Source organism: Myxocyprinus asiaticus, chromosome 28, assembly GCF_019703515.2.
Source record: "Myxocyprinus asiaticus isolate MX2 ecotype Aquarium Trade chromosome 28, UBuf_Myxa_2, whole genome shotgun sequence".
NCBI lineage: Eukaryota > Metazoa > Chordata > Actinopteri > Cypriniformes > Catostomidae > Myxocyprinus > Myxocyprinus asiaticus.
In genome coordinates this window covers 26,675,686-26,703,138 of record NC_059371.1, presented here as the reverse complement: position 1 = coordinate 26,703,138, position 27,453 = coordinate 26,675,686, and the positions used below count along the sequence as shown (strand labels likewise).

At 36.9% G+C, this 27,453-nt stretch overlaps 1 protein-coding gene across 4 annotated transcripts in view; it reads left to right on the top strand.

Moving 5' to 3' along the window:
• The window catches only part of LOC127419166 (zinc finger protein 385A-like), a 117,998-nt gene extending 105,154 nt beyond the window's left edge, over positions 1-12,844 (top strand). For all 4 annotated transcript variants that reach the window (XM_051660342.1, XM_051660340.1, XM_051660343.1 and 1 more), the window contains 4 exons: positions 941-1,270; positions 5,585-5,769; positions 5,925-6,017; positions 9,180-12,844. In XM_051660342.1, coding sequence (XP_051516302.1) covers positions 941-1,270; positions 5,585-5,769; positions 5,925-6,017; positions 9,180-9,407 — 836 coding nt within the window. In that variant the 3' untranslated portion in view covers positions 9,408-12,844. The remainder of the gene's footprint in view (positions 1-940; positions 1,271-5,584; positions 5,770-5,924; positions 6,018-9,179) is intronic.
• Positions 12,845-27,453: the final 14,609 nt, after the last annotated feature.

Genomic DNA, 27,453 nt, shown 5'->3' with positions numbered 1-27,453 from the left:
TAAAATGTGGTTCTCACTCTTGGTGGGGCGCATGGTGAGTTGTGCGTGGATGCCGTGTTGAATAGTGTGAAGCCTCCACACGCGCTATGTCTCCACGGTAACACGCTCAACAAGCCACGTGATAAGATGCGCAGATTGACGGTCTCAGAGAATCTCAACTGAGATTCGTCCCCCGCCACCTGGATTGGGGCGAGTCACTATGCCACCACGAGGACTTTGAGTGCATTGGGAATTGGGCATTCCAAATTGGGGAGAAAATCAACAAACAAAAAAATATTTTGAGTCCTGAACTCTTAACTCTGTATGGTATATTGCTGAATATCTCTCTTATTTTACTTGAGAAATTATTAATAACCCTTAAAGGAATATTCCAGGTTCAATACAAGTTAAGCTCAAACGACAGCATTTGTGGCATAATTTTGATTACCACAAAAACTGTTTCGACTCATCCCTCTTTGTCTTAAAAATCGAGGTTACAGTGAGGCACTTACAATGGAATTGAATGGGGCCACATTTTGGAGGGTTTAAAGGCAGAAATGTGAAGCTTATAATTTTACAAAAGCACATTAATTCTTGTGTTAAAACTTTTGTATTACTTCAGCTGTGAAGTTATTTAAATCATCGTTTTTACAATCGTTTTAGGGTTTGCGTCGTTACGTTGTCAATGGCAATGAAGTTGTTAAAATTTGATATTACTTTTTTTTTTAAACACTTGTTTTTAATGTGGTCCATAAAAACTAGGTTTGTGCACTGCAAGATGAGGTTTTAGGGAAAGCTCAGTGTGAGATTTCAGGGAAAAAACAAATTTCTGTGGTGTGAACTGAATGCACTCGAATTCCAGAGCAGCAGCTTTGTTATTTCCAAAGATGAAAAGTAAAGCCCATTAACTTCCATAAATACTCAATTTTAATGTCATTTTGTTATTTGCTTTGCCTTGCAGATGAGACGTGGCCCACACCACAGTTAAACGGATCCACATTGGCCCCGGGGCCCTTGGCTGTTTCAGCTCCTCCAACCCCAGATTCCCCTGGCTCTTCTGCATGTCCCCTTCTGACCACCCCTACAACCCCTCAACCACCCCCGGCCTCCTCCTCATCCCCCGGCTGTGGCTACACAAACCCAGAGCAGGCAGGCACTGGGGCCTCTGGAGCACCATCAATCACCCCCAGCAACCCTGAGACTGAAGAGGACAAAGCCAAGAAGCTGCTTTACTGCTCACTGTGCAAAGTGGCCGTCAATTCGCTCTCCCAGTTGGAGGCCCACAATAAAGGTGAAGATTCATTCAGTGGCAGCTCATCTAAATTTAATAACTTACCGTGCTGACTTATTACACAAAACATACATCAACGGAATAAAGAGTCTCCAATGAGAGGTTAGAGGTGGATAGCTCATACATAATTTCAAATTCTCCTATTTGAGAGGTCTTATTAGCCTAAAGCTGTGATTTTTTTACTGATGGGGTTTAAAGCTGAAGTGTGTCATTCCTGTGCCACTAGTGTCACCAAACGGAATTGCAAAAACAGTAAATTTGTTAGACAGACCGATAATCTCGCTCCAAACTCATGCCATTGTTTGAGTCAGTGTAGCTGTGTTGGACTTTTGTAAGCACCTTTAGAGTCACAATGTTAAAATTTTTCTAGAAAATCAACCTACAAATTGCTTACTTGTATGTAGATGTCTCTGCATATTAAGCTGGGATAGAAGAAAGTATTTTAACATTGAAAAAATTACATCACCTTTAAACATCATTTTGAGTTGGGACTTCACAATATCAAATGCAGCACAGGTGTCTAATTGCAACAAATCCAGCACTTTCCATTACAGTAGTCCAAAAGAAAGGGCAGATGCAAGGTGTCGTACAGTGTTTCTACACTGTCTTAATGTTACTACATGACTTTCTCACGGATCTCAATACTGCTGCAATTACCACTGAAGACATCATTATTTTAAGAAATCGGCTTGCTAAAAAATGCATGATTTATCTTGTTCTGGAAGCTGCAGAAATATGCTTTGCGTAGCTCAAGGCAACTAACAAGAGATCACTAGCAATCATGTCCATCACCTAACAACCCCTTTAAACTCCTGAAATCAGTTACATCTGTCTTTAGAAGCTTTTGCTTTCTCATGATTTACACACAACTTTATAGCACTGCTTGGCTTCTTGGTTTGCCCCAAAGGTGTGCATAAAAACGAATGAGGGAGATTATTTTGACATTACAGTGTAGCTTGTAGTATTTTGGGTAGTGTTTGATTTCTACAGGTATATCGAATGCCTGAGCAGAGATGAAAGTCATTCTGATCTATTATTCAGTCTATGTCAACAGAAACAACCCTGTTTGAGGAGGCAGAGGTGCATGTTGAGGACAGTTTTTCTCTGATGCAAGGCAAGGCACGGCACACAACTCTATCTGTTTATTTATTATTGATCTACTCTTTTATTTATCAGGGAAAACAGCAGTCACTCTCCTCCTTGAAAATAGGGGAGGGAAGAATTTGCAAAGAATGAATTGCGCCCAAATATTCAGTGTTGAACACTGAATCATCTCTTTAAAATGTGTTTTACTACGCATTATAACGAATGTTATTCTTCATCATTTGATACATTTCTGCTGCTTAGATCAGTAAAAATGTACACAAACATCTTTTTAATAAAATGTTGTTTATCGCCTGTTTTCTGTGGGGGTAAACTTGTGAAGTTAATTGCGACAGGCAAATAGCACTGAGATACGTATACGTATGCAATATATTATTAGCCTAATTTACATAGAAAGGTGGTGTTTGTGTTCTGAAAATAACAATAACATTGAAATACTCAAAATTCAGCACTATTTCAGTGCATTTAGTGTTTGGTTGAACTGCCTTAATGGTGGTTAAGCAGCGCAACTGTTTAGTGAATTTGCCTAGTATGTTTATAGCACCTGATTAGAAATGTCTCATTTTGAGCTTGTTGATTAAAAAGCTGGACATGAGGATGTTTTTTTTCCACAGGCCAACTGAAATGAATGCCTTAACAAAGTATTTGACAACTGTTTGTGTTATCTGAAAATGTAAAAAATAAACATTTACATTTGGGAGCCACGTGCAGGTCTAGTCGTTCCTCTTGGAGCATAACTACAGTATGTTTTAAAGTAAACACTGCAAAAAGTGATAACTGAACATTTCTGAGGAAAGGGTGAATTTATAACCATGGTCTAAGTTTAAGAAAGCAATCTGGAATCAATACACTCCATTACCAAAATAAAACTTTAAACCAAGGCCAGAAAATACAATCATATGTTATGCAGACATGCACAGATATAGCTTGGCAGTAGAAAGAAATTCGGGTTGAGAACCTAGAGCCATTTGTTGTTTGATTATACTGCAGCTGTATGTTTAAACTCAGCTGTCGATTCCTGCATAATCTCTTTATTTATTTCTCAAATGCCATTTACTGCCAGACAGTAAGGATAGGAATGTCCATTTTATGATCCAACTGTAAAATTATGTGCAAAATAGCAAGAGTAGTCTACATTTTTTTACAACACAGGGGTCATTCAAGCTGATTTCTTCTGTTGACAATACAAAAACCAGCATATTTTCGGTTTTGGATTCTGGTGTCCCTACCTGGCTTATTAAAGAGCACCTATTATGGTTTTTAAACATGCCTAATTTTGTTTTAAAGGTCTCATACAATAGATATACATGCATCCAAGGTCAAAAAACACTTTAATTTGCTCATAATTTAAATTACAGCATTAACTTTTTTCCCAGTGCCAAAAATGACTCATTCAATGATCCATTCTAAAGGATTCATTCTAAGCTCCTCCTTTCAGAGAGCCTACTCGTCTCTGATTGGTCAGATGTCTCAGTCTGTTGTGATCGGTCTACCGCTTAGTGTAGTATTCGCGAGCAGCCAGTGAAGACCAGAGGTGGGTTTTTTGTTACCAAATTATGTAGGTTAGTACAGGAAGTATGTCTGGAATTACTAACGACTTGTTTCAGGTGTTCAGAATCGGTTCTTTCTTTTGGGAGTCAATAATTCCATTTGTCGGGCACTTTGATTTTTGAAACTTTGCATACTTTTTTACATTCACAAACAGCTACATAACACACTACATGAAAGGTAATATTTGAAAAACCAAAATAGGTGCTCTTTAACTAGCATAACATGCAAGAATTCCTCGGTAAATTAGCTTCACTAGAAAGATCATGCTGGTTGATAAGCATTTGTTCCTGGTAAACAACATGGCTATGTTGGTCCACTGTCTAGACCAGAAACAAACTAGCATATTCATACTGGTTTAAGCTGGTCTTTTCAGCTGGGTTTTGCCTTTTCCTGTCCGCTCCATATGCTCTCAAATTATGACCCAAACTATGGGGTACAAGGTAAACATTTGGTCAAAGTGAATGAATGAGAAAGTATAGAATATCTCAATTATATTTTTTTTCTTCTGTTGTGTGTTAATGAACAAAACACAGACGATTAGCTTTCTGGAGCCCAAGCCTGTGGATGTTACGTGTTTTTGTCTGTATCTTAGCTGCGTTTTGTGAGGCCAATAACATGATGGTCAAATATTTAAGGAGAACCATGTGTTACATGGCTCAGAGCAGGAAATTGCAAACTTCATTGTAATAAAGACTGGCCAATTTAACATTCTCATAAACTCAAGGAATTCAGTTTTGCAAAAAAGTTTTAAAATTAAAAAATGTCAGCAAAGGCTCAATGACAGTACTTGATTTATGAACAACCCTGTACAATAATTCAACCTGTATGTCATTGTTTTACATTCAAAAAGAATATTATTTGCAGATGCAAAGCTTACCAATATAAGGATGGTGTGACTTCCTAACAGAATGGTGATGAAACTGGAAACGTGAAGACAGGCATAAGAAATCTCCTTGTCTCTGACAGGCCTGCGATGAGCAGCTGCATTCAGGGGCAATTCAAAGTGGAGGATTCAAGTTCCCTCTAGTGGCAAAAACTAGATATTAAAATGCTGCATTAAACTGTATACAGTGGCTGCAAAATTGTTTGGACACTGAAGGCACAACTACAAATATGTGAATGTAGTTGTTTTAGAATGTATTATAGCCACACACACATATACTATATATACCATACACACAGTATATAATTTATATTACAAACACAAGCAAAAAGTTTCTAAAAAATAAATAAATAAATAAAGTTTGTTAGGTTTTAAATGATAAAACAACAGGTATTGTTCAAAATTAAGACAAAGTACTTGGATGCTTTCTGGTTGTCAAACTTTGTGGAACATGTCCATAGTTAATGTGATGAACTACACCTGTGGTTACTCTGTAAGGACACTTGTGTGAACTTGAGGGGAAGTGACTTTGTACATTCACTAAAACTCAGCTTGGGACCATTTGGTTGAAAGTAACTTTAAAGTTACTTTAAAAGTAAAGTTACTATTTTGAAAATGTTTGAAAGTGTCATTTGTTTGCTGAAGCCACATTGAGACATATTTAAGTGTGGTAAGTGTCCAAAAGTGCCTGTATACTTTTTTGGGACCACTGTATGTGCATTAATATAATTATACTAATCTATAAAACCACCACTGTGTTTCTCTGTGCTTCTCAGGCACTAAACACAAAACCATTCTGGAAGCCCGCAGCGGACTGGGCCCCATTAAGGCATACCCTCGCTTGGGTCCGAAGCCCAGCGGCGAGCAGGGAGGAGGGGCAGCAGACCCCAACACTCAGGAACGCACCTTCCACTGTGAGATCTGCAATGTGCGGGTCAACTCAGAACTGCAGCTTAAACAGGTGCACACTTTGGACCGATGCATAAATCTATATTTGATGAAATAACACTGATCTGTCTACTTTTAAAAGTTCAGCATCTTGTGATAGGCGTACTTATTGATAATGAGTTATAAGATTACATAAAATTATTTCCTTTATGTTTGGTTTGTTTGCAGCACATATCAAGTCGGAGGCACCGGGATGGAGTGGCAGGAAAGCCCAACCCCCTCCTGAGCCGACACAAGAAGCACAGGGGTGCTGACCTTGCTGTAAGTGGTAACCAATTTTTTGGTTTTAGTTACAAATTTGGATCCTTTTAGCATGGCACAATTGACCTGCCAACACAGTTTAAATGTGCTAAATGCACTGAAAGTCCTATTAATAGATTGAATTGATAATTCTATTAGATTAGATTAGACGTGACTGTCAAATTAAAGCTGAAGTACTGTATGTAACTTTTTTTAATGTTAAAATACATTCTCCTATCCCATATAACATGCAGAGAAAACTATAAGTAAGCCATTTGTAGGTTAATTTTCTCAAGAACTTTAAACACTATGTCTCTGTGGCACTATAGGTAGGGGTATTTGGAAGGCTGTTTGTTTTTGTAATTCTATTCAATGGCACTTGTGGTGCAGAAATTGCACACTTCAGCTTAAAAAAAAAGTTTTGCAGACAAATATAAATTGTTCATATGCATTAATTTCTTCACAAATTCCTATTTTAAAAAATATGAAATGTGAACATTTTGAATGATAGTGAAGGAAAAGCAGCAAAAGTGCCCATCCGACATGGTAACTCCATGGGAGTGGCTATTTTGAAGAACCTAAAAATGCAAGATATTTTTGTTTTGTTTAACATTTTGGTCTCTACATAATTCCCATACTTAATGTACAGTTGAAGTCAGAAGTTTACATACGCCTTAGCCAAATACATTTAAACTCTGTTTTTCACAATTCCTGACATTTAATCATAGAAAACATTCCCTGTCTTGGGTCAGTTAGGATCACTACTTTATTTTAAGAATGAGAAATGTCAGAATAATAGTAGAGAGAATGATTTATTTCAGCATTTATTTCTTTCATCACATTCCCAGTGGGTCAGAAGTTTACAAACAATTTGTTAGTATTTGGTAACATTGCCTTTAAATTGTTTAACTTGGGTCAAACATTTTGAGTAGCCTTCCACAAGCTTCTCGCAATAAGTTGCAACTCACAATTTTGACCCATTCCTCCAGACAGAACTTGTGTAACGGAGTCAGGTTTGTAGGCCTCATTTCGCGCACATGCTTTTTCAGTTCTGCCCACAAATGTTCTATCGGATTGAGGTCAGTGCTTTGTGATGGCCACTCCAATACCTGGACTTTGTTGTCCTTAAACCATTTTGCCACAACTTTGTAGGTATGCTTGGGGTCATTGTCCATTTGGAAGACCCATTTGCCACTGAGCTTTAACTTCTTGGCTGATGTCTTGAGATGTTGCTTCAACATATCCACATAATTTTCCTTCCTCATGATGCCATCTATTTTGTGAAGTGCACCAATCCCTCCTGCAGCAAAGCACCCCCACAACATGATGCTGCCACCCCCATGCTTCACGGTTGGGATGGTGTTCTTTGGCTTGCAAGCCTTACCCTTTATCCTCCAAACATAACGATGGTCATTATGGCCAAACAGTTCAAATTTTGTTTCATCAGACCAGAGGATATTTCTCAAAAAAGTAAGATCTTTGTCCTCATGTGCACTTGCAAACTGTAGTCTGGCTTTTTTATGGCAGTTTTGGAGTTTTTATTGGCTTTTTCCTTGCCGAGCAGCCTTTCAGGTTATGTTGATATAGGACTCGTTTTACTGTGGATATAGATACTTGTCTACTTGTTTCCTCCAGCATCTTCACAAGGTCCTTTGCTGTTGTTCTGGGATTGATTTGCGCTTTTCTCATCAAACTACGTTCATCTCTAGGAGACAGAATGTGTATCCTTCCTGAGTGTTATGATGGCTGTGTGGTCCCATGGTGTTTATACATGCGTACTATTGTTTGTACAGATAAACATGGTACCTTCAGGCGTTTGGAAATTGTTCCCAAGGATGAACTAGACTTGTGGAGGTCCACAAATGTTTTTTTTTTCTGAGGTCTTGGCTGATTTCTTTTGATTTTCTCATGACGTCAAGCAAAGAGGCACTGAGTTTGAAGGCAGGCCTTAAAATAAATCCACAGGTACACCTCCAATTGATTCCAATTAGCCAATTAGCCTATTAGAAGCTAATTGGCTAATTGCCTAAAGGCTTTACATCATTTTCTGGAATTTTCCAAGCTGCTTAAAGGCACAGTCAATAGACCCACTGGAATTATGAAATAGTCAATTAAAAGTGAAACAATCTGTCTGTAAACAATTGCTGGAAAAATTACCAGGGTTGGGGAGTAACGGAATACATGTAACAGGATTACGTATTTAAAATACAACATATAAGTCGCTGTATTCCACTGCAGTTACAATTTAAATCATTGTAATTAGAATAGAGTTACATTCAAAAAGTATTTTGATTACTGAAGAGATTACTTTGTATTTTATTGTCAATTGTTTCATTTAATATTTAGTCCTTTCAGATGGAAAACATTTATACAAATAAATGATGCGATCCAAAGTGCATTTGAACAGCGGTGAAACACTGATGTGTTACATTCTTACAAGCAGACAGAGAAATAAGTCTGAAGTAAGTGTGGAGCAGAAGAAAGAGAAAGAAAATTGTCAGCTTTTCTAGCCATTTTACATGCACGTTACCAGGCACGATCATATATTTTTATCAAGAAAAAGGTAAGACCTTTGATATTAGGGCAAAAAGTTTATTCTTGATAATAATTTTTGTATTGTTTTCCTGTTAAAATATCTAAAAATCCTTAAAACAACACTGCATAAGATATTTAGGTTTTTCAGAGAATGTATTTTTAACATGTGTATTTTGTCTTACTGTACTGGCAGAGTTTTTATAGTCAAAACAAGTTAAAAAATCTACCAGTGCTAAAGAAGTAATCCAAAGTATTTAGAATACGTTACTGACCTTGAGTAATCTAACGGAATACGTTACAAATTACATTTTACAGCATGTATTCTGTAATCTGTAGTGGAATACATTACAAAGTAATCCTCCCAACCCTGAAAATTACTCATGTCATGCACAAAGTAGATGTCCTAAATGACTTGCCAAAACTATAGTTTGCTAATATGAAATCTGTGGAGTCGTTAAAAAATGTGTTTTAATGACTTCAACCTAAGTGTATATAAACATCTGACTTCAACTGTATGTATTTTCATAGTTTTTATAACTTTTCTATTATTCTAAAATGTGGAAAATAGTAATCATAAAGAATGAGTAAGTGTGGCCAAACTTTTAACTGGAAGAATATCTAACAACAAAGTTTTGTTTCTTTTTATAGGATCTCACCAAAGCGTTAGGCGCCGGCCTCCTGCCTAGTCCTCTGGCTGTTGCCGCAGCGATGGCTGCTGCCGCCTCCTCCAATCCGCTGGGTCTCCGCGCAGCAGCTCCCGCCCCCCATCCGCATCATCACCTCCTGCAGGGTCCGCCCCTCAGCCATGCCATCTTGAGACCAGCTCCGGGCCCCATACGCACCTCACACGGGCCAATCCTCTTCTCTCCGTACTGACTCCGCACCCACCTCCTTAGCCAACCACAGCCAGTCGGGAGCCTCACCTCCAAAAGCACACTGTGAAGAAAAAAATTATAGTGAAACACCACAGCAATGACACGAATCAACTCATCAACAATAAAGTCAACTTTTAAAACAAGTAGAAGGGGGAGAAAAGTGAGAGAAACCAAGAAGGTCTTGCGAATAGGCTTTCTAACCCTGTTTCCATCACCCTTTACTGCCTCCTCCGTTATTTTTGGATTGAGTGATTTATTCATTGGTGGATGGATGGATGGATGGATTGATGGATGGACAGATGCAGGGATTGTTGGAAAAGAGCAATATTGTATTCTGAATGCATTTGACATCCTTTTTCATTCTCTTCTGTTTTTCCCTCTATTTATAAACACATACTGTGAGGTAGCAGCAGTGACATTGTAGCCAGACATGCTGAAAATGAATTAGGTAACTTTATAGAGACCCCAGAAAACACATACAAACACACAAAGACTACACTTAACTGTTTCTGTACATGCTGTGTGCTACAGTACCTTGTCATTCTGATTTTGCATCCTAAACCCTATGCACCTTGACAAAAATCTACAGAAACCCTGTTAAATCAGTATGGTAGCTGCTTGTAGTAGTCTTCGCTGTATTCAACTTGTTCCCTGTCTGGCTTTGGCTTCAGAAAGCATATTTACAAGAGGAAAACACTTCAATGCAGTTCCACCAGTTTCCATATCAAGTAGGAAACTGTGGGTAGGCTTGGTCTAAGGATGCCTAACTCTTTCCGAATGCTGGCTCGATGCTAGTTTAGTGAAGCATCTCCACCAAATCTAGTGTTAGAAGCAAAATACAGTGGGCTGCATTGTCAAAAAGGTTCTTTCCAAAAAGCGAAAGGAGAAATGTAGAAGAGACACAACATATCCCTTTTGTGTAGCTTTTACATCCCTTAGTGCTAGAAGCAGGTAATGTGTCTGACTGAAAACACCCCTGACCCCTCTTAGATCTTAGAAGACCAGTAGATGTCTATTTATTCTATTGTGTAGCGTAGTTTAGATTAAAATATCAAAGCTGGCTGACAAAGAAAATATTCAGAAATGGACGTAGAGGATGATGTAACTGTTAGTAAACGCTAAAATAGATGGACGGGTACTTTGGTTCTCTGAGAAAGGCAACAATCCTAAGCACACATTTGGACTTACAGGCTCCACGGTTCATTTGGTCTCTCTATGTTCTATGGAGAATGGAGATTATGCAACCCCAATGAAAAAGTCTGAAAGCTTTTGACAAGCAATATGGCCCCCTTCTAATTCTCTGTCCAACTTTCTGCCTGCATCTCAGCTAAGGACTGACACCACATGACTGTCAGCTACTCCAGCAGCATGCAAGAGAGTGTATAAAAGAAATAGAGTTTAGTTAAGAAAAAGGCAGAGAAGATGTGGGCTGACACGGAGGATGCAAGGTCACAGAAGACATGACTGTGCAATGTCCCTTTTTGGTATGAACTTCCTGTCTTGAAACTAAAGCCATGCAATGCATATTATTTTTGTTATTTTATTAGGAACAATTAATGCTAATGTTTTGTTGTTATTTTTTGTTCATTTTCATAGCACACTGTTACGTTGAACAAATATTGTTGTGGAAATTCTGAAAAAAAAAAATCAAACAAAAACAGGAATATTTTTCTATAAAAGATTGAAAACCTGCACTTGGGGGGGGGGGGGGGGGGATCGAAATGAGGTGGAATGTGGCCTAATCATTGTAGATAATGTATTTGGACAAAGTGAAGTGCTCATATGGGTGAAAAAAGAAAAACCAAGCAAGGACACCAAGTACTTGTGGACCTGGTGCCCTTCCATTGACAAGCAAAGTGCAACAATGTCTTACTGTTGTTTGGATATTGCAATGCAATAAGCAGTTACATTTGTTACATGTTGTAGATGAGCATAAACCTAATGTACTGGGTTTTATAAATGGTTATGTATGCCTGCTGATAGGCTTCCATGTTCTTCCACAGAGATATTAGCCTTTGCAGTACAGAGGGTGGGAATTTTGAGCAAGAAATGGGTACCCAAAGGGACTTGGCCCTTCATATTAAAGGGTCTTATCAATATCTGAGTGGGAGACAGGGTATAAATCTAAAGCAAACAATGTGTAGTCAGCCATAGCCTTTGCAGATGTTGCTTAGCTTAACCTTTTGTTTGTTCGTGGCATTGTTGCATTGTGTAGGAAGTAAGTTTCATACATCATGATAATGCCATTACTTCATGCTAACTATGGTTAGCATCCACCATCGTGTTTTTGATGGATTTTACCTCTGTTTGGCGATGTATTTTGTTTTCTCATTAGTTCTTAGGCACTAGGAAGGGTGCTGCAGTTCATGTAGGTGTGTATCGTGTAGTGTTGTGTGTGTGTACAGATAGAACCCGGCCTGGGAAAAGAAACCTTCAATAGCGTAGGGGCTAGCAATGGACTAAATGGAGCTTCTTGCTATCTGGGACAGTTAATCCAAAAATTTTAATTCTGTCATCATGTACATACCCTCATGTAATTTTAAAACTATATGACTTTCTTCCGTGGAACTCAAAAGTTTAGCAGTTTAGCAGGGTGTTAAGCATGTTAGCAGAGTCCCGAACATTTTGTCTAACATCTCCTTTCATGTTCCATGGAAGAAAGGAATTCAGACAGGTTTAAAACCACATGTGGATGAGTAAATGACAAGAGAATTTTTGAGTGAACTATCCCTTTAAACTGCAAAACTGTAATCAGCTGTTTCTATCCCAAACGTAATTATCATAACAATGAGAAGGTGATGTATTCGTCTGATTTCAGATGTCGATTTCAGGGGACTGCTATTTTACTAACACCATGCGCACTGACACATGCTGTAGTTTGAAACTGGGTGTACTGTCCACTGAAAAGCTGAGAGCCCAGTATCACAGCTAAAACAGATTCGCTTAAACCCATCTGTCAACTCTGTAAAGACCATGTTCATCCTGTAGTCATCCCTGAAAAATGTGTCATCACTGTACAGAATTGTCTAGAGCTCTTTGGTAGATTTGTTCAACCTTTCAGGGCAGGTGTTATGTTGGTGGTGAAGTCTATTTTAGCCTTAGCCTTATTCCACCCTAGGCCTCTCCAGAAGCGGACGCATAATGGAGAAGCTTTGGTCAAAACCTTGTCTTGCCAATAAAGCTATTTTTTAATTGAATTGTCAGATGGGAAAACAGTATGTGTGATGGAACATAGCAATATTCATCTCATACTGGCTACTCTTGTTTATTGCAATAAGGAAATCAACCAATAGATGCATATAAGAGTAAAATATTATAGATGTAATTTAAATTAAACACAGAACATTATGGAAATACTTGGTATCAGAAAAACTTGGAGTTTTCACATGGGAAAAAATAAATAAATGTCTATAAATCAATAAAGAATATTAAAACTCATGTCTTGCACTTGTTTTGTGTTTTTCTGTGCCATTGGAGTCACCAAACGAAACCCTTTCCTAATCTGTCATTGCTCGACAAACATACAGTCCCGCCCTAAAATCAAGCCAATGGTTGTGCCAATATTGTTTGCATATTGGTACAACCAATGCAATGCAACATGCTGCCATATGTTTAAGCGTACCACAGAGTTACACTTTTCAGGAAAAGTATTGAAAAATTACATACATCACTTTAACACCTTTTCTCTGTGCTGATGATTTATTTATTGTCTAAATTGATGTTCTTGTAATGGTCTCTCTCCGCTCATTTAAAACATCAAAACACCGAGACTGTAAGAGCCGAAGCCCACATTTTTGTTTGTTGGTTCTATAGTAAGTAACTGCATTTGCAGGGAATTATTTAAACAGCCTAGCGTCCCATCTCACTCATAAGCATATTGTATCACTAGATGGCGCTCCAAGACCAGTTTGCTCACTGTGTCACGCGCATCAAAACAAAGTGATCAACTGAATTTTATTTCAGTCTACTGTTGGTATAAACCAAATATTATGTTAACAGTAGATTAATTAGATTATGAACCTGCTTTTATATTAACTAGTGCTTTTTTGTCTTATTATTAGCCTATTACAAGGGAGAACAGATCAATCTTCTTAAATGTAGGCCTATGTCATAACAAGGTCTGAAAACAAACTGACACCAACAAAAGTGTGTTTTATTATATATCATTTTTGGATGTACCATGCAAGAATACCATGGAGTACTAAGCAAATACCATGACACATGTATGGTAATCCTGCAGTACTATGGTAAACATCAAACCACCTGGATTATGATCGTGTGGCTGTATAACGAGTGTCCAAATGAAATTGCTGATCAGATGTGTATGTTTGTAAACTCAGTGCAAGTTTAAGTGATTCATGTTGAAACAATCAAAACATTTTTAAATAAATCCCTAATTCATCATATCACAAAATACGGAAACATGACATGTAATGTCATTATACTGTTTGAACTTTATATCAGTGTGTTCTGCCCACAGAAGTTTTAAGCATTTAAAAAAAATGGAAGAATCCAGAGTATATGTGGTATGCAATATTCATCAACCCCTGCTCACAAATTAATTTTCCACCACTTCATCTGTAGCTTTGTGATTCCAGTCTGTAGTCTGACATTATTGTCTATGAGGTAAGAAGAACATGAGCTATATTATGACAATCTCTCTCTAAATCTCTCTCTTCTTCCTTAGGTGATTTGAACTTTGATCTCTGATCATACTGATCACTTATAGTTTATTCATTTTTATTAGATACATCATTCAAAAGCTATGGCAAGATAAAGTAATTCACTGACTCACAGCTTTGCATTGAGGACAGTGAATGACTTTAATGCCAACTAGACGTGTTCATTTGTGGAATTTCACTATCCATTTTATTATTATTATTTTGATATTTTTCATTTTCAAATAAAGCAAATCAAGACTGGATGTAATATGAAATAACATTTCTATGATTACAAACATTCAATCACAGTGTACATTATATTTATATTGCACAGTTAGATTTATTGCTTTGATTTTGTGGTGGCTACCTATCACTTTGTGTGTTGAATGTTACAGCCACACTTTATAAACACATATCAATCAAACATATTCAAATAGCAATAAAAACACTGCGAGGAGTTCTAATATAGAGTGATCTAATAGAGTCATATACAGCTCATGTGATTTGCTAAAAAAAAAAAAAAGAGAAGAGAAGCCAAAGCAACAGCATCCAGATCACATACAGTATGTCCAGGGGAGGTGAGCAACAGCCTTTGAGATGAATGGGTATACTAACAGATAGAAAAGCTCCCCCCAGGTATATTCTCCTTGTGAACCAGAATAAGCACTGTTGATGTGTACATGTGGGCAGTCATATGTTCTTCTGAAAAGAATGCAAATTCAACCTTAAATGACCTTAAATGTTGAACCAATCTTTTTTATTATTATTTTTATTTAACCTTTATTTAACCAAAAAGTCCCTTGAGATTAAATCTCTTTTTCGAGGGAGACCTAGCCAAGAAAAAACACCATTACAAAGTAACAGAATCAAATGCCTTAAACAGATCAACAAACAGGGCAGCACAATGCTGCTTTTTGTCCAAGGCATTGATAATATCATTTGTTACCAACATAGCTGCAGATATGGTACTATGACCTAATCTAAAACTAGACTGTATTTCACTTAAGATATTACTGTCAGCCAAGAATCGTTTCAATTGAGAGTTTACTTGAGATTTTAAATCTTGGCAAGAGCAGAAAGTTTGGATATAGAGCAATAATTGTTTAAATCCGAATGGTCCCTACCCTTTGGTAAAGGGAGAACATAGGCTGCTTTCCAGATTTTAGGGATGGTATTAGCCTGAGCAATTGGCTCAGCAATAAAATTACACAACATAACACATGCATCGAGCAACGATGACCAGGAGAGGTGAAAGACAGAGAATTAAAGACAAGAAAGAAATAGTAAATTTAAGTTATATGTTGAATAGGACATTATATACTTGACACTTAGTAACCAAAATGTTCTACTACTCATGGTAAAACAAAATGCACTAGTGTCACCACTGTATGTGAAAATGTATGTGTATGTACACAGCTGCCTCACAACAATGAAGTATAATGATAATTAAATGCCTTCCTTGTGATAATTTAATAAAGAATGGGTTGAATTGTAGTTGCTGTACTTGCAAATCATTGCACTTTCAGTAATTACCAGAAAACTGAGCCCTCATTGTGTGCCATTGTATCATTCTTTTAATGATTCGAATTGATTTTTATGTCTCACTGTGGTTGACATTCATAACGTGACCCTCTATTAAAATGTGTTGAGGTTGTTTGGCTATTAAGCTTAAAGGAACAGTTTACACAAAAATGAAAAATCTGTAATTCATTACTCACCCTCATGTTGTTCCAAACACATTTTCAAGCAGTTGTATGACTTCAAAAGACTTAGAATATAGAACACAAGTCATATGGGCCACTTATATGACACTAATGTGATATTGCTTTTTTCAGCCCCAGTCCTCATTCACTTTCATTATATAGAAAAGAGTGTCAAGGATGTTCTTCAAAAATTCACCTTTTGTGCATCAGTGAAAAAATAAAGTTATACAGGTTTAGAACGACATGAGAGTGAGTAAATAAAGACTGATTTTATTTAATTTGTTTGGCTGAACCATTCCTTTAAAATCCTTAATGTCTTCCAAATATTTATGTTTTAATCGTATTCGCAACATGATACCTTCCAAGCACAAACACACCTGTAACATTTGTGCAGTTCATTCATGTTCTATAATAGCATAAATACTATCCTGTTGATTTCCCCACCCCCTTTATTCACACTTTCTCATTCCCTGTCGCTCTGGTTTCTCCCATCCATGGGAGAGCATGGCTTTATGTACCCCATCCACATCCCAGCAGTGGCATCAAACATGTTAAGCGAAAGCTGCAGGCTACTCCTCTCTGGAGCTTTCAGCTTCTCTGTGTGACACCCACCTCAGAGAGAGAGCAACAATGCTGAGAAAACCCACGCGCCTGAGAGGTTAGGCGTGTTCTAATTGCAGTTTGAAAGGGCATTTGACAGGATTTTTTCCCTGTCACAATTATTTTGAGTGACGCTACCACAGTGATCAATTTGGATTGTGTACATGCACACTTGCAATCCAGCTTCAAAGGAAAGCGAACAATCCTGATAATTAGAGAGGGTGTAATTTGTTATATAATGAAAAGCAAAAAGGTTCATTATGATATAACACTTCTATAATGCTCTAATTGAATTAATATCCCAGGTTGCAACTTGCTTTGCCTCAAGTGGTCACTGTGTGAGGGCCACAAATAAATGAACAAACAAACGGAGGCTCTTGATTAAATAGAACCACTTAGTGTAGCATCTCTTTGTGCAAACGAATGTTTTGTATAACATTAAGGAGACAAATGTGGGCAAAAATATTTCAGATGGGTCCTTCCTTCCTCTCGTCTGTCTGTCCATTTTCCTTTCCATGTCTTACTTTTACCTCCTGTGTTTGTTTGTTCGCTCCTTGCCATGTCTCTCTTTTTCCTCCTGTGTTTGTTCCTTCCCGTCTTGTCTGTCCGCCCATTTTCCTTTCCTTGTCTCACTTTTACCTCCTGGGTTTGTTTGTTCATTACTTTGTGTCTCTTTTTTTCACTCCCGTGTTTATTCCTTAATTCCTTTATTTTTCCTTTCCTTATCTCACTTTTTTTTTAATTCCACCCATGTTCATTCTTTCCTTTTCTTTATTGTCCTTTACTTATCCCTCTTTGTCCTTCCTTCCTTCCTGTCTGTCTGTCCATTGTCTCACTTTTACCTCCTGTGTTCGTTTGTTCGTTCCTTTCCATGTCTCTCTTTGTCCTCCCGTGTTCATGCCTTTCTTCCTTCTTTTCCTTATCTCTTTTCTCTCCCATCTTCCTTCCTTTGCTTTATTTCCTTTCCTTATTTCTCTCTTACCTCCTGTGTTACTTCTTTCCTTACTTTCCTGCCGTCTTTCTTCCACCTTTCCGTTATTTACTTTTCCTTATCTCCCTTTTTCCTCCCGTGTTTAATTAATTTTCTTGTCTCTTTCCCTCGTCTTCCTTCTTTCCATTCCTTTATTTTCCTTTCCTTTGCTCTCTTTCACCTCCAGTGTTTGCTTGTTCTTTTCTTCATTTCTTTGTCTGTTTTTTCCTTCCTTTGTTCTTTCTTTCCTTTCCTTGACTCTCTTTTTTTCTCCTGCCTTCCTTTCTTCCTATGTTCCTTCCTTCATTTCTTTGTCTCTCTTTTTCCTCCTGTGTTCCACACAAACATGTGTGCATGTTTTTGTGTTTCTAGATGTCTCTAATAAAGAAGACATCGTAATCTCTCTCAGATTCCCCAGGACTCCAGCTAGACGATAAAAGTGGCAGGTTCAGGTGTGTGCTCATTGCAATGATAATCAGACCAGTCTTCTTATAAGAGATGCAAAAGACAGATGCAAATAGTTGCTGTCTTTTTTTTTTTTCCAAAAGCATCAAATGAATTAGTCTGTAATAGACTCATTTGCAGGCCAAAATTGTCTGTTCGGTGCAACAAGACATTCCCAGCAACTAGAGAAGACAATACATAAGGACTACAATCCAAGTGGGGCTTAAAGTAAAAATTGATAGATTTAGACGTGTACACATAGCTAGAAGCAAATCACATAATGTTACATTTGCTCTAGGAACAGGTTGAAAAGAGTTTCTCGCAACAACAGACTTGTCAAAAGTCTCAGAGCTTGATCCCATTGCAAATATATTAAGGCGGTTGAGCCTCCCAGGACTTACTGTAAAAACCAATTACTGTATAGTGAAATGCAATTTCTGAGAAAAGAGGTGACTTGATTTGGTACCTTGTACACTCTGTTCAATAAAATTCTTATGGATGTCATCTGTTACATTCTCAAGGACACACAGCTATCTTCCCTGCATTCACTGTGGATAAACCACAACAGCACACAGGAAAACAGGTATAGAATCTAACAGATTACATCTTTTTGTTGTAGGGCAAAGAGTGTTTAAAAATGACATCAGACTGATGACCTTTGGAGGCAGTTTTTTTTTTCTGTATAACTACAGTTATACACCACTGTATGTATGTTGCTTACAAATTTTAAACTAACATGATTAAGTTTATGTCAAGAAAGCTAGAAAGGTGACATATTGGTTGGGTTATAGATTTAGCACTTAAAAAAAAATATATATATATATATATACTGTATATTCTTGGTAAAGTGTCAGTAACACTTACATCTTTATGTTAAACATGTTGAAATAAAATACAATAAGTGGTGCTTGCCCTGACCAACATTGCACATAATGTAAAAAAGTCTCATTAAATATTCTACACATTATGTTATTTTTATGTGATATTTACACATGTCAGGTGGCTTTAAATATCTCTGGCAGTTTATGAAATGCCAGAGTATTTGCATAGAAACTGGTTGTATTTCAAAAACTTGAAAACAATTGTTTGACCAACATCCTCTTTAAAATTCTCCACTGATGCCTGGATATACAGCTTAAAACAAAAAATTATATATATTATAAATATATAAATATATTTTAATTATTGTTAAATTATTGTTTTGTAATATCCCTGAGACCCAGTAAAAAAAAAAAAAATGCATTAAGGTTAAAGCAGTGACAGTTAGACAGCCTTCTTACCTCTTTTATTCTTTTTATTTTACATTCTTTTACATAAAAGTGATGCCAACATTCTCATTACACATTAAATGAAGCTTTATTGTTTAGATGGTTGTTTACCCGACAATGCGCCTTGAAATATTCATGACAGACTTTTTTTTTTTCACAATCAGCCTACAACAACCCAATCTGTTATAGATGGATAGAGGAAAGGCTGTTTAGTATTGTGTGTGTGTGTATGTGTGTGTATGTGCTATTACAATAATCAAATCACCACGCATTGGGCTGCATGTTATGGATGGCAGTTGTCTATTACAGAACAACAACCATTTGGGGAGCCTGTGGTCATTAATCTTGTATGTGCGTGTGATGGCCTGTGCATTGTGTATGTAGGTGTGCGAGTGCTCTTGAATTTGCATGCTTAGTGTAGACATTAGGTAATAATGGGATGATGCAATCAACAACTTGTCAGCATTTCCACTGGACAATTCTTCAGCCAAAGGAAGAACATATAAGCCAAAGTAAGTATTCGGATATAATGTGTGGTTGGTTCTATTATGTATTATCATACATTTGCACAGACACTGAGGTGTACAATATCAACATACACTGTATTGGCAGCATCTAAAACATAAACCTTTCTATGTTTGAAGAACTTTAGAGATGTACAAATGCTTACAAATCCTTTTGAGGTAAAAAAAAAAAAAAAAATCTAAAGTTTGGAACAATTGTGTCAGCACACACACACACACACACATCAGGAAAATGGTAAAATACATGTTAATACTGTATTATACAGCAACATTTCACATATATTTCTGAGTTGTGTTGATAATTAAATTCAGTATGTTCCAGGAATTACAGCTATCAGATGATTCATAAATATTTGTACATCTCTGAAGCTGTACATTTGTAAAACCAGTTACGTTAGATGTTTTTAAATATGTTTATATTAGTGGTGCACCAATCAGGAAATTTGAGGCCGATACCAATTTCCGTTTTTTTTAGCACTAAGATCCGCAGATACCGATTTTTTTCTTAAAGTGACCTTTGCTACACTTTTGCAAGTTAAATGTTGCAGTTATATATTTATGGCCCACACAGTAAAATTACGGTAACACTTTACAAAAAGGTTCCATTTGTTAACATCATTTAACATTAAACATTACTGTAGTTAACGTGAACTAATGAACTTAATGTTAGTTACAACATATACTAATACATTTTTTAAATCAAAAGTTGTATTAGTTAATGCACTTTAATGCACTATGAACTAACATGAACTAACAATGAACAATTGTATTTTTATTAACTAACATTATGACTAATAAATGCTGTAAAAATATATTGTTCATTGTTTGTTCATGATACCAAATGCATTAACTAATGTTAAAGAAATTAAACCTTTTTATAAAGTTACCAAAATTACATTAAAATTACATTAATTGTGAATTGCTAGCATTTATTTGTATTGAAAACCATTATGAATAGTTTTGTTGTCAATATCAAAAGGTCATTGTGACATACTGGCAACCATTTAAAACCATGAGAGCACCACACACAGCAGATATACTTTCAAAAATATGAAAAATATATCCATTACAAGCTCTAAAACTGCTCCAGTGAGAAATCATTAATATCTATGAATTGTTTACTGTCTTTGGCGCCTTGTTGTAACACAAATCACTAATTATTAAGCAAAAGCGTGAAGACGCGGTGCCGTTATTGAAGGTTAAACAGTTACATCTTTTATTAGTGATACTGTGACCAACATTAATCAGATTTAAATTGGGATCCTCACAGAATAGCACTGGGATGAGTGACTGATGAGATATTGAGAACACTTGCAGAGCATGCATGTTTGATTGACACCGAGAGCACTCATGTTGAAGGGAGTGTAGCTAAAAGCGCTCATGATCGTTCAGTCTCTATCGCTCCACACAGCGTCTGATTGTGACGACTTGCGTTACATCACGTATACTCAGATTTGCATGTTTATTTGTTGTTTAATTTGTTTTCATACCCATTAGCAGCCTCTTTATCCTCTTCCTGCTCACTGTGCAACGAGTCAGAATAACTAACATTTTGACTCTAGAAAATGGTCAACTTAATATTCATACACATGTAATTCTTACACATTTTTAAAAACAAAACGGCATATTCATGTTTCATGTCTGAAAGTTTAAATTCGTGAATGCTTAGAACTGCCAACAACTCACCGTCCAAAGGCCACTCTGTTATGTTTCAAGGGCTGAGCACGTGCTCATTCATTAGAGTAGCAGTGTATATGTGATTCCCTGCGTGCTGCAAATAAGATCGGCCCTGATTCTAGGCACGATCGGCTGATCGCCAATCAAGGATTTAAGACGAATATCGGCCGATTTCGATCGGTGACCGATCGATTGGTGCACTCCTAGTTTATATTGTACATTTCAGTGTCAATCCAAATGTGCAAAAATGTATGTGTAAACGATAAGCATGAATATCTTTAAAATACTAATGAGATCACTTTATAGGCAGACAACAAGACACTGCTCATATAAAGATCACAAAAGTTTGATACAAGATCTAAAAAATCAAGCATAACTGGCAATAGGTTACGAGCATCATAGTCCATTTCTCTGCATAATAAACGATGCAAGAGCTGCAAATACAGATGAGATAACATAAAGCTGTTATCATCCCTCATAATGCGCAATAATATGAAGTGACATGGAGGACACCGTCATCTACATCTGTAACTGAAATTTTAACTCAGTTAATGAGGCAGACGACAATTAGATAAAGAGTGCATGTGTTTGCACAGACAACTTAATGAGACATTTCCACTGTGCTCACAAATAGAACAGATTGTACAATATATTGGAGAATTACAGTAAAGACGTTTAATTCAATCCACAGTAACACATCATCTTTGCACTGTAACGTTTCAACCGAGCAATTGGCTTCTTATTATGTCAAGGCTGCATATATTCTATCATGTGTTTTTTCAACCTGCATGACCCTGCAAGTGAAAGACATCAATTAAGCTCGCCTTTAGCCGAAAGCATCAATATCTGCAGTTCCCAATTCACATGCTGCGCATCATGGAACATCTTTATCCTAACTGACAGGCATCTAACCAGTGAATCAAACAACAAAGTGAAGCCAAGACAAATTACATGCACTTTGTCTAGAAAATGACAGATTCACAGCATTGTTTAGAGAACTTTACATTTAAAGGGTTGGTTTACCCCAAAATGAAAATTGTCAAAATTTAGCCTACTCATCCTCTTGTTGTTCCAAATTCATATGACTTTCTTTCTTCCATGGAAAAAAAAAAAAAAAAAAGATGCATGAAATTGAATGGTGACTGAGGCTGTCATTCTGTCTAACAGATCCTTTTGTGTTCCATGGGAGAAAGAAATTGAAATGAGGTAGGAACAACATGGGACAACAACTTGCATGTTGGGGTTAACTATCCCTTTAAAACAACAAGTCATATTCAGTTTCCTAATGGTTTAGGGAACATATAGAGTACATAGAGTGCTGAGCCTTGCCTCAAGCCATAAATTTACTCAACAGGCAAAAGATATGAGAAAGACAGATCTCTTAATAGCTTATTTATGGAAAACATTATTAGGACAGCTCTCTTGATGGACCAGAGCTCACATCCAATCTGTAAGGCCAGTATGACCCCTGCTTCGTTTGAAAACTTTAATGAGAGGATTTAAGGGCAGAACTTTTGGTGGAGTACTCCCCTGTGTTCTTTCAGAAATCATTAAGCATCATCTCCAAATGTTTCCAAAGATATAATCATACCTATGTGTATGTAATGGATCTGGAGTACAGAGAGCTGCATGAATAATGTCTTTAATAGGCACTCAATTCTTTTGTCCTCTTCCAAAAAGGAAACAAAAGTGAAAAATGTCAAAAGTAATGAGTAGGTGAGAGCTGTATTATTGCTTTGGAAATTACTTTTACACCCATGGCCTTTACCCCTAGAGAAGCTGTGTGTTGCTATAGCAATAAATCACCTTCCGGAGAGCCAGAGGGCCTACTAGTTATTCACAAGTCTGACCACGTTGTTTATAGGCACATTCATCCTTCAATCTCTTAAACACTTTAAACTCTTTGGTTTCTGAAGCCAACGATGCTGATCATTACAAAATTGAGCTTTGGGCCAGTTTTGCAGTTTAGTCCAATCTAAAGTTAAGCAAATGCAGTCGGTCTTGAATAATTGCAGGATTGAGAGGCATCTTAATATTGAATGGGTGTCGCTGAGTGCCACCGATTCTTAATATTGAATGGGTGTCGTTGAGTGCCACCGATTGGACGCTGAAAGAATTGTGGCCCATAAGAGTCAAACAATGAGCAACATCAGTGCTGAAACGGATTGAATATGAAGACGTGGGGAAGAGAGGAAATCTGCTAAAGATTGATCCCCCTCCTGCAATCAGTGAATGCATAATGGCAAGCAGACAAGTTTAATCCTTTCCATCTGATTTGCGGTTATTGCTTGGCCTATCCTGATCCCTGTCGTATTGCAATTTCCCTTAAAACATTTTAGATGAGTGCAAAAGGAATGAGAGAAATAGAAGAGTTGAGAGCACAGAGGTCCTTATCTGGGGAGTTGGGGTTAGCTGAGAAGGGATTGGTCAATCATGAAAGGTTTTATATGACTGGAATAAACCGCAAGGTTATTTGGCATCATAAGAGCAGAATTTCATCATATTCTGGGCCAGATTTGTATGAATTACCATTTTCATCTGAGAACCATGTTTATTGACATGGCTGTTGCAGAAAACATGTCTGTTTTCCATAGGAAAAGGACACCTTTTCAAATAAACGTAGTAGATTTGAGGACCAATTTGATCATCTGAAGTATGATCACATCAGTAACTCTACTAGGCTTGAATCGAGAGAGGTGGTAAAAGATGACTGAGAATTTTAGAGATTTTAGGATTAAGGGTTTGGGTACATGGGCAATACAGCATACTTGTAGATCAGTATATCATAATGTTTTATGTGTTAACTCCAGCAAGGTTTGATAACTGAGACTAATGAGGTCAATGGAGTTCTGGACTCCTTGGTGGTTCAGCTAGGTCACTGTGCTGCAAAACTAGAGCACTGGAGAATTTAGCTATGGGTTTTATGCTATAGAATACTGTAACTTTGTTAACAAACGATGACTAGAGACTAGGAACAAAATAAATTGGATTGCATGACAGATTAATTCGTCCCGGTAGATACCATAGTTACCTCCTCTTGAAATGTGTAATTTCTGCACCAAACGGAATTGCAAAATTCCTTAAGACGGGGGGTTGAGACTAGAGCCCGACCGATATAGGATTTTTGAGACCGATACCGATTTTAGAGGGGGGAATTCACCGATTACCGATATGGTGGCCGATATAGCTAATTTTTGAGCTGGAATGAAAACAGACCTTTTCTATGTGGATTGTACACCGATTTTGTACCGATATGACTATGTAAAGGTACTCAGAAGGCTGCTTTCTAAAACAAATATTTTTATCAAAGAATATTTGACATTATTTATTATACATTGTCAACAAATTCTAGAAATGAACACTGAGAAAATAAAGAATAAATAAAAATACAATAAATAGCTTAAAAAACATCAGTACTGTATGTTTAGTATCAGTCAATTGCTGACCATTTAAATAAAGAATAAATAAAAATAAAATAAATAAAAATAAAATAAAATACAAATCAGTACTGTATGTTTAGTATCAGTCAATTGCTGACCATTAAAATAAAGAATAAATAAAAATAAAATAAATAAAATAAAATAAAAACCAGTACTGTATGTTTAGTTTGAGCCAATTGCTGACCATTAAAATAAAGAATAAATTCAAATAAAATAAATAACTAAATAAACATCAGTAGTACTTGTAGAGCCGAGGAGGGCGGGGCCGGGCTGGAATGAGACACACCCAGTCCCCAATCAGCCTGATGGGGCGCGCGAGGGATAAAGGCGGCCGGGGACTGACAGTTCGAGAGAGAGAATTGCAGGCAGCTGTACTGTGTGGTTTTGGTTGTGTGTTTTGTTTAAATTGTTTATTAAATTATTATTTATATTATTAAGCCGGTTCTCGCCTCCTCCTTTCCACTGAACCCCCTTACAGTACTGTTTAGTATCAGTCATATGCAGACCATTAAAATAAAGAATAAATTCAAATAAAATAAATAGCTAAATAAACATCAGTACTGCATGTTTAGTATAAGTCAATTGCTGACTATTTAAATAAAGAATAAATAAAATAAATAAAATTAAAAATCAGTACTGTATGTTTAGTATCAGTCAAATGCTGACCATTAAAATAAAGAATAAATAAAAATACAATAAATAGCTAAATAAACATCAGTACTGTATGTTTAGTATCAGTCAATGGCTGACCATTAAAATAAAGAATAAATTCAAATAAAATAAATAACTAAATAAACATCAGTACTGTTTAGTATCGGTAAAATGCTGACCATTTAAATAAAGAATAAATAAAAATAAAATAAATAGCTAAATAAACATCAGTGGCCGGTTGCACCAGCTATACTAAATATTTGAGCGTTGCACCATTACATTTATGTAGGACGTAACCCTACGTATAAACTAAATATTTACGGAAGCCTCCAACCAGGAGCAACTGATGGAATAAAAAAGCAGACTCACTTAATGACATCAATGAGCTCATGTTTTGGTTGACAGGCTTCATTCCTTTCGACATAAATGATGATGTTGGCATTTACACTCATTTACATTTACGAGAGAGAAAAACGTACTTTTAAGCGGCTCTTCAGTATGAAACAGATCTAACGGTGCAGTTTTTAGGGTGTCACCCGGTGTCAAGTTTCAAGTTGTCCAGCCTGTTGTATTAGTATTTATTTAGAACCCCTTATTTATTTTAGATACAGTTCCTATATATTATTATTTACACAGGGCAAATATACTATTTATCAAATCTACTTTTATTACATAACCTATTTTGATGTCTGGAAAACCAGACTTTTAAATATTACATTTTATAAATATAACGACTGGAATTGTTCGGTTGAAGGGGGTACCAAACTGTGAATCCTAAACAAAACAGTTTGGTGAATACATGTTTACTCATTAGCTTCCACTCAGCTGAGAACAATGAAAGTAGCTCCGTGATTAGCTAGTTAGCTATAAGCTCGTTGTCACGGAGAGCAAAAGATGGACTTTATTTACTTTCCAGCATTGTGTCTCACCAACTAGGTAACAGCGTAGCATGAAATTAACACCCTGACACAATCCACCATCGCACCGTTGTCTGCTGAGCTGCAAAAAGATGCTCTCTTAACTTTCAATCTGCTACATTACTGACTGCACTGACAAACTATAGCTGGCTAACATAACAAACAGATCTGATCAACATGAGTGACATGGTTGTCAGGGACAGGGTTAACGTTATATTAGTTATATAAAATGATGGGGTCATTGTTTATTAACTTTCCAGCAATTTACCGAAAAGACACCGCTCAAGTCCGCCCTGTCTGCAGAGCCACCGTTAGCTCAGAGTCAGCTCTGTAAACAATGGAGTCGGAGTGCGTTCTGCTGGACAAACTACGTAATGACACCAATTCCAAAGCATTGTTTTCTGCATTATATGTTCTGAAAAAAAGTTTTCATATCGATATATCGGTCGGGCACTAGTCGAGACCACCCGTAATTCACACCGTGCCACTACGTCTTATCCCATTTTCGTGACAGTGCTAATTCTAAGTGCAATTTTAGTGCCATCACAAAAAGCAAGTCCAGAGGCAGGATGAAACATAAACATCCTCTATCACTGGTAGATGGCAGACAAAACGAAAGAGATCACAGCAAGGACACAAATGGTCCATATTTTTATTGTTCTAATGCATAGGCTGTCTTCATTCATATCAATGTTGCTTGACAGGGAATGGAATATATAATAGGATGCAGACAGTGCAATAACCGGAGAAGAACCTCCAAATTTAACTGCAATTGACCCAGCCCATTAGCAGATTGCGTGCAATTTCACCAACCCACTTGTGCCTAGATTTTGAGCATGCTTACACAAAAATATCAAAACTTCATGGACATACCCACTGACTTTGTGCGTATGTCTTATCGCACAGCGCTGCATTTAAGGCATAGCACTCTATACATATGTATATCTGCTAATGGTTCATTTTGTCCACTTTAAGAGAACACTAGCATACTATTGGCTTTTAAGCACACACCATGAAATCAAAATTGGAGTTTTGTGGCTTTTTAGTCGATGTCTATCAGATTTTAATCTGATAGACATCGACTAAAAAGCCACAAAACTCCAATTTTGATTTCATGGTGTGTTAAAATATATTCTCTCTGGGCTGGTGAGAATTTTTGTCTAAATAGATTCATCTTCAGACAGAGACAGGG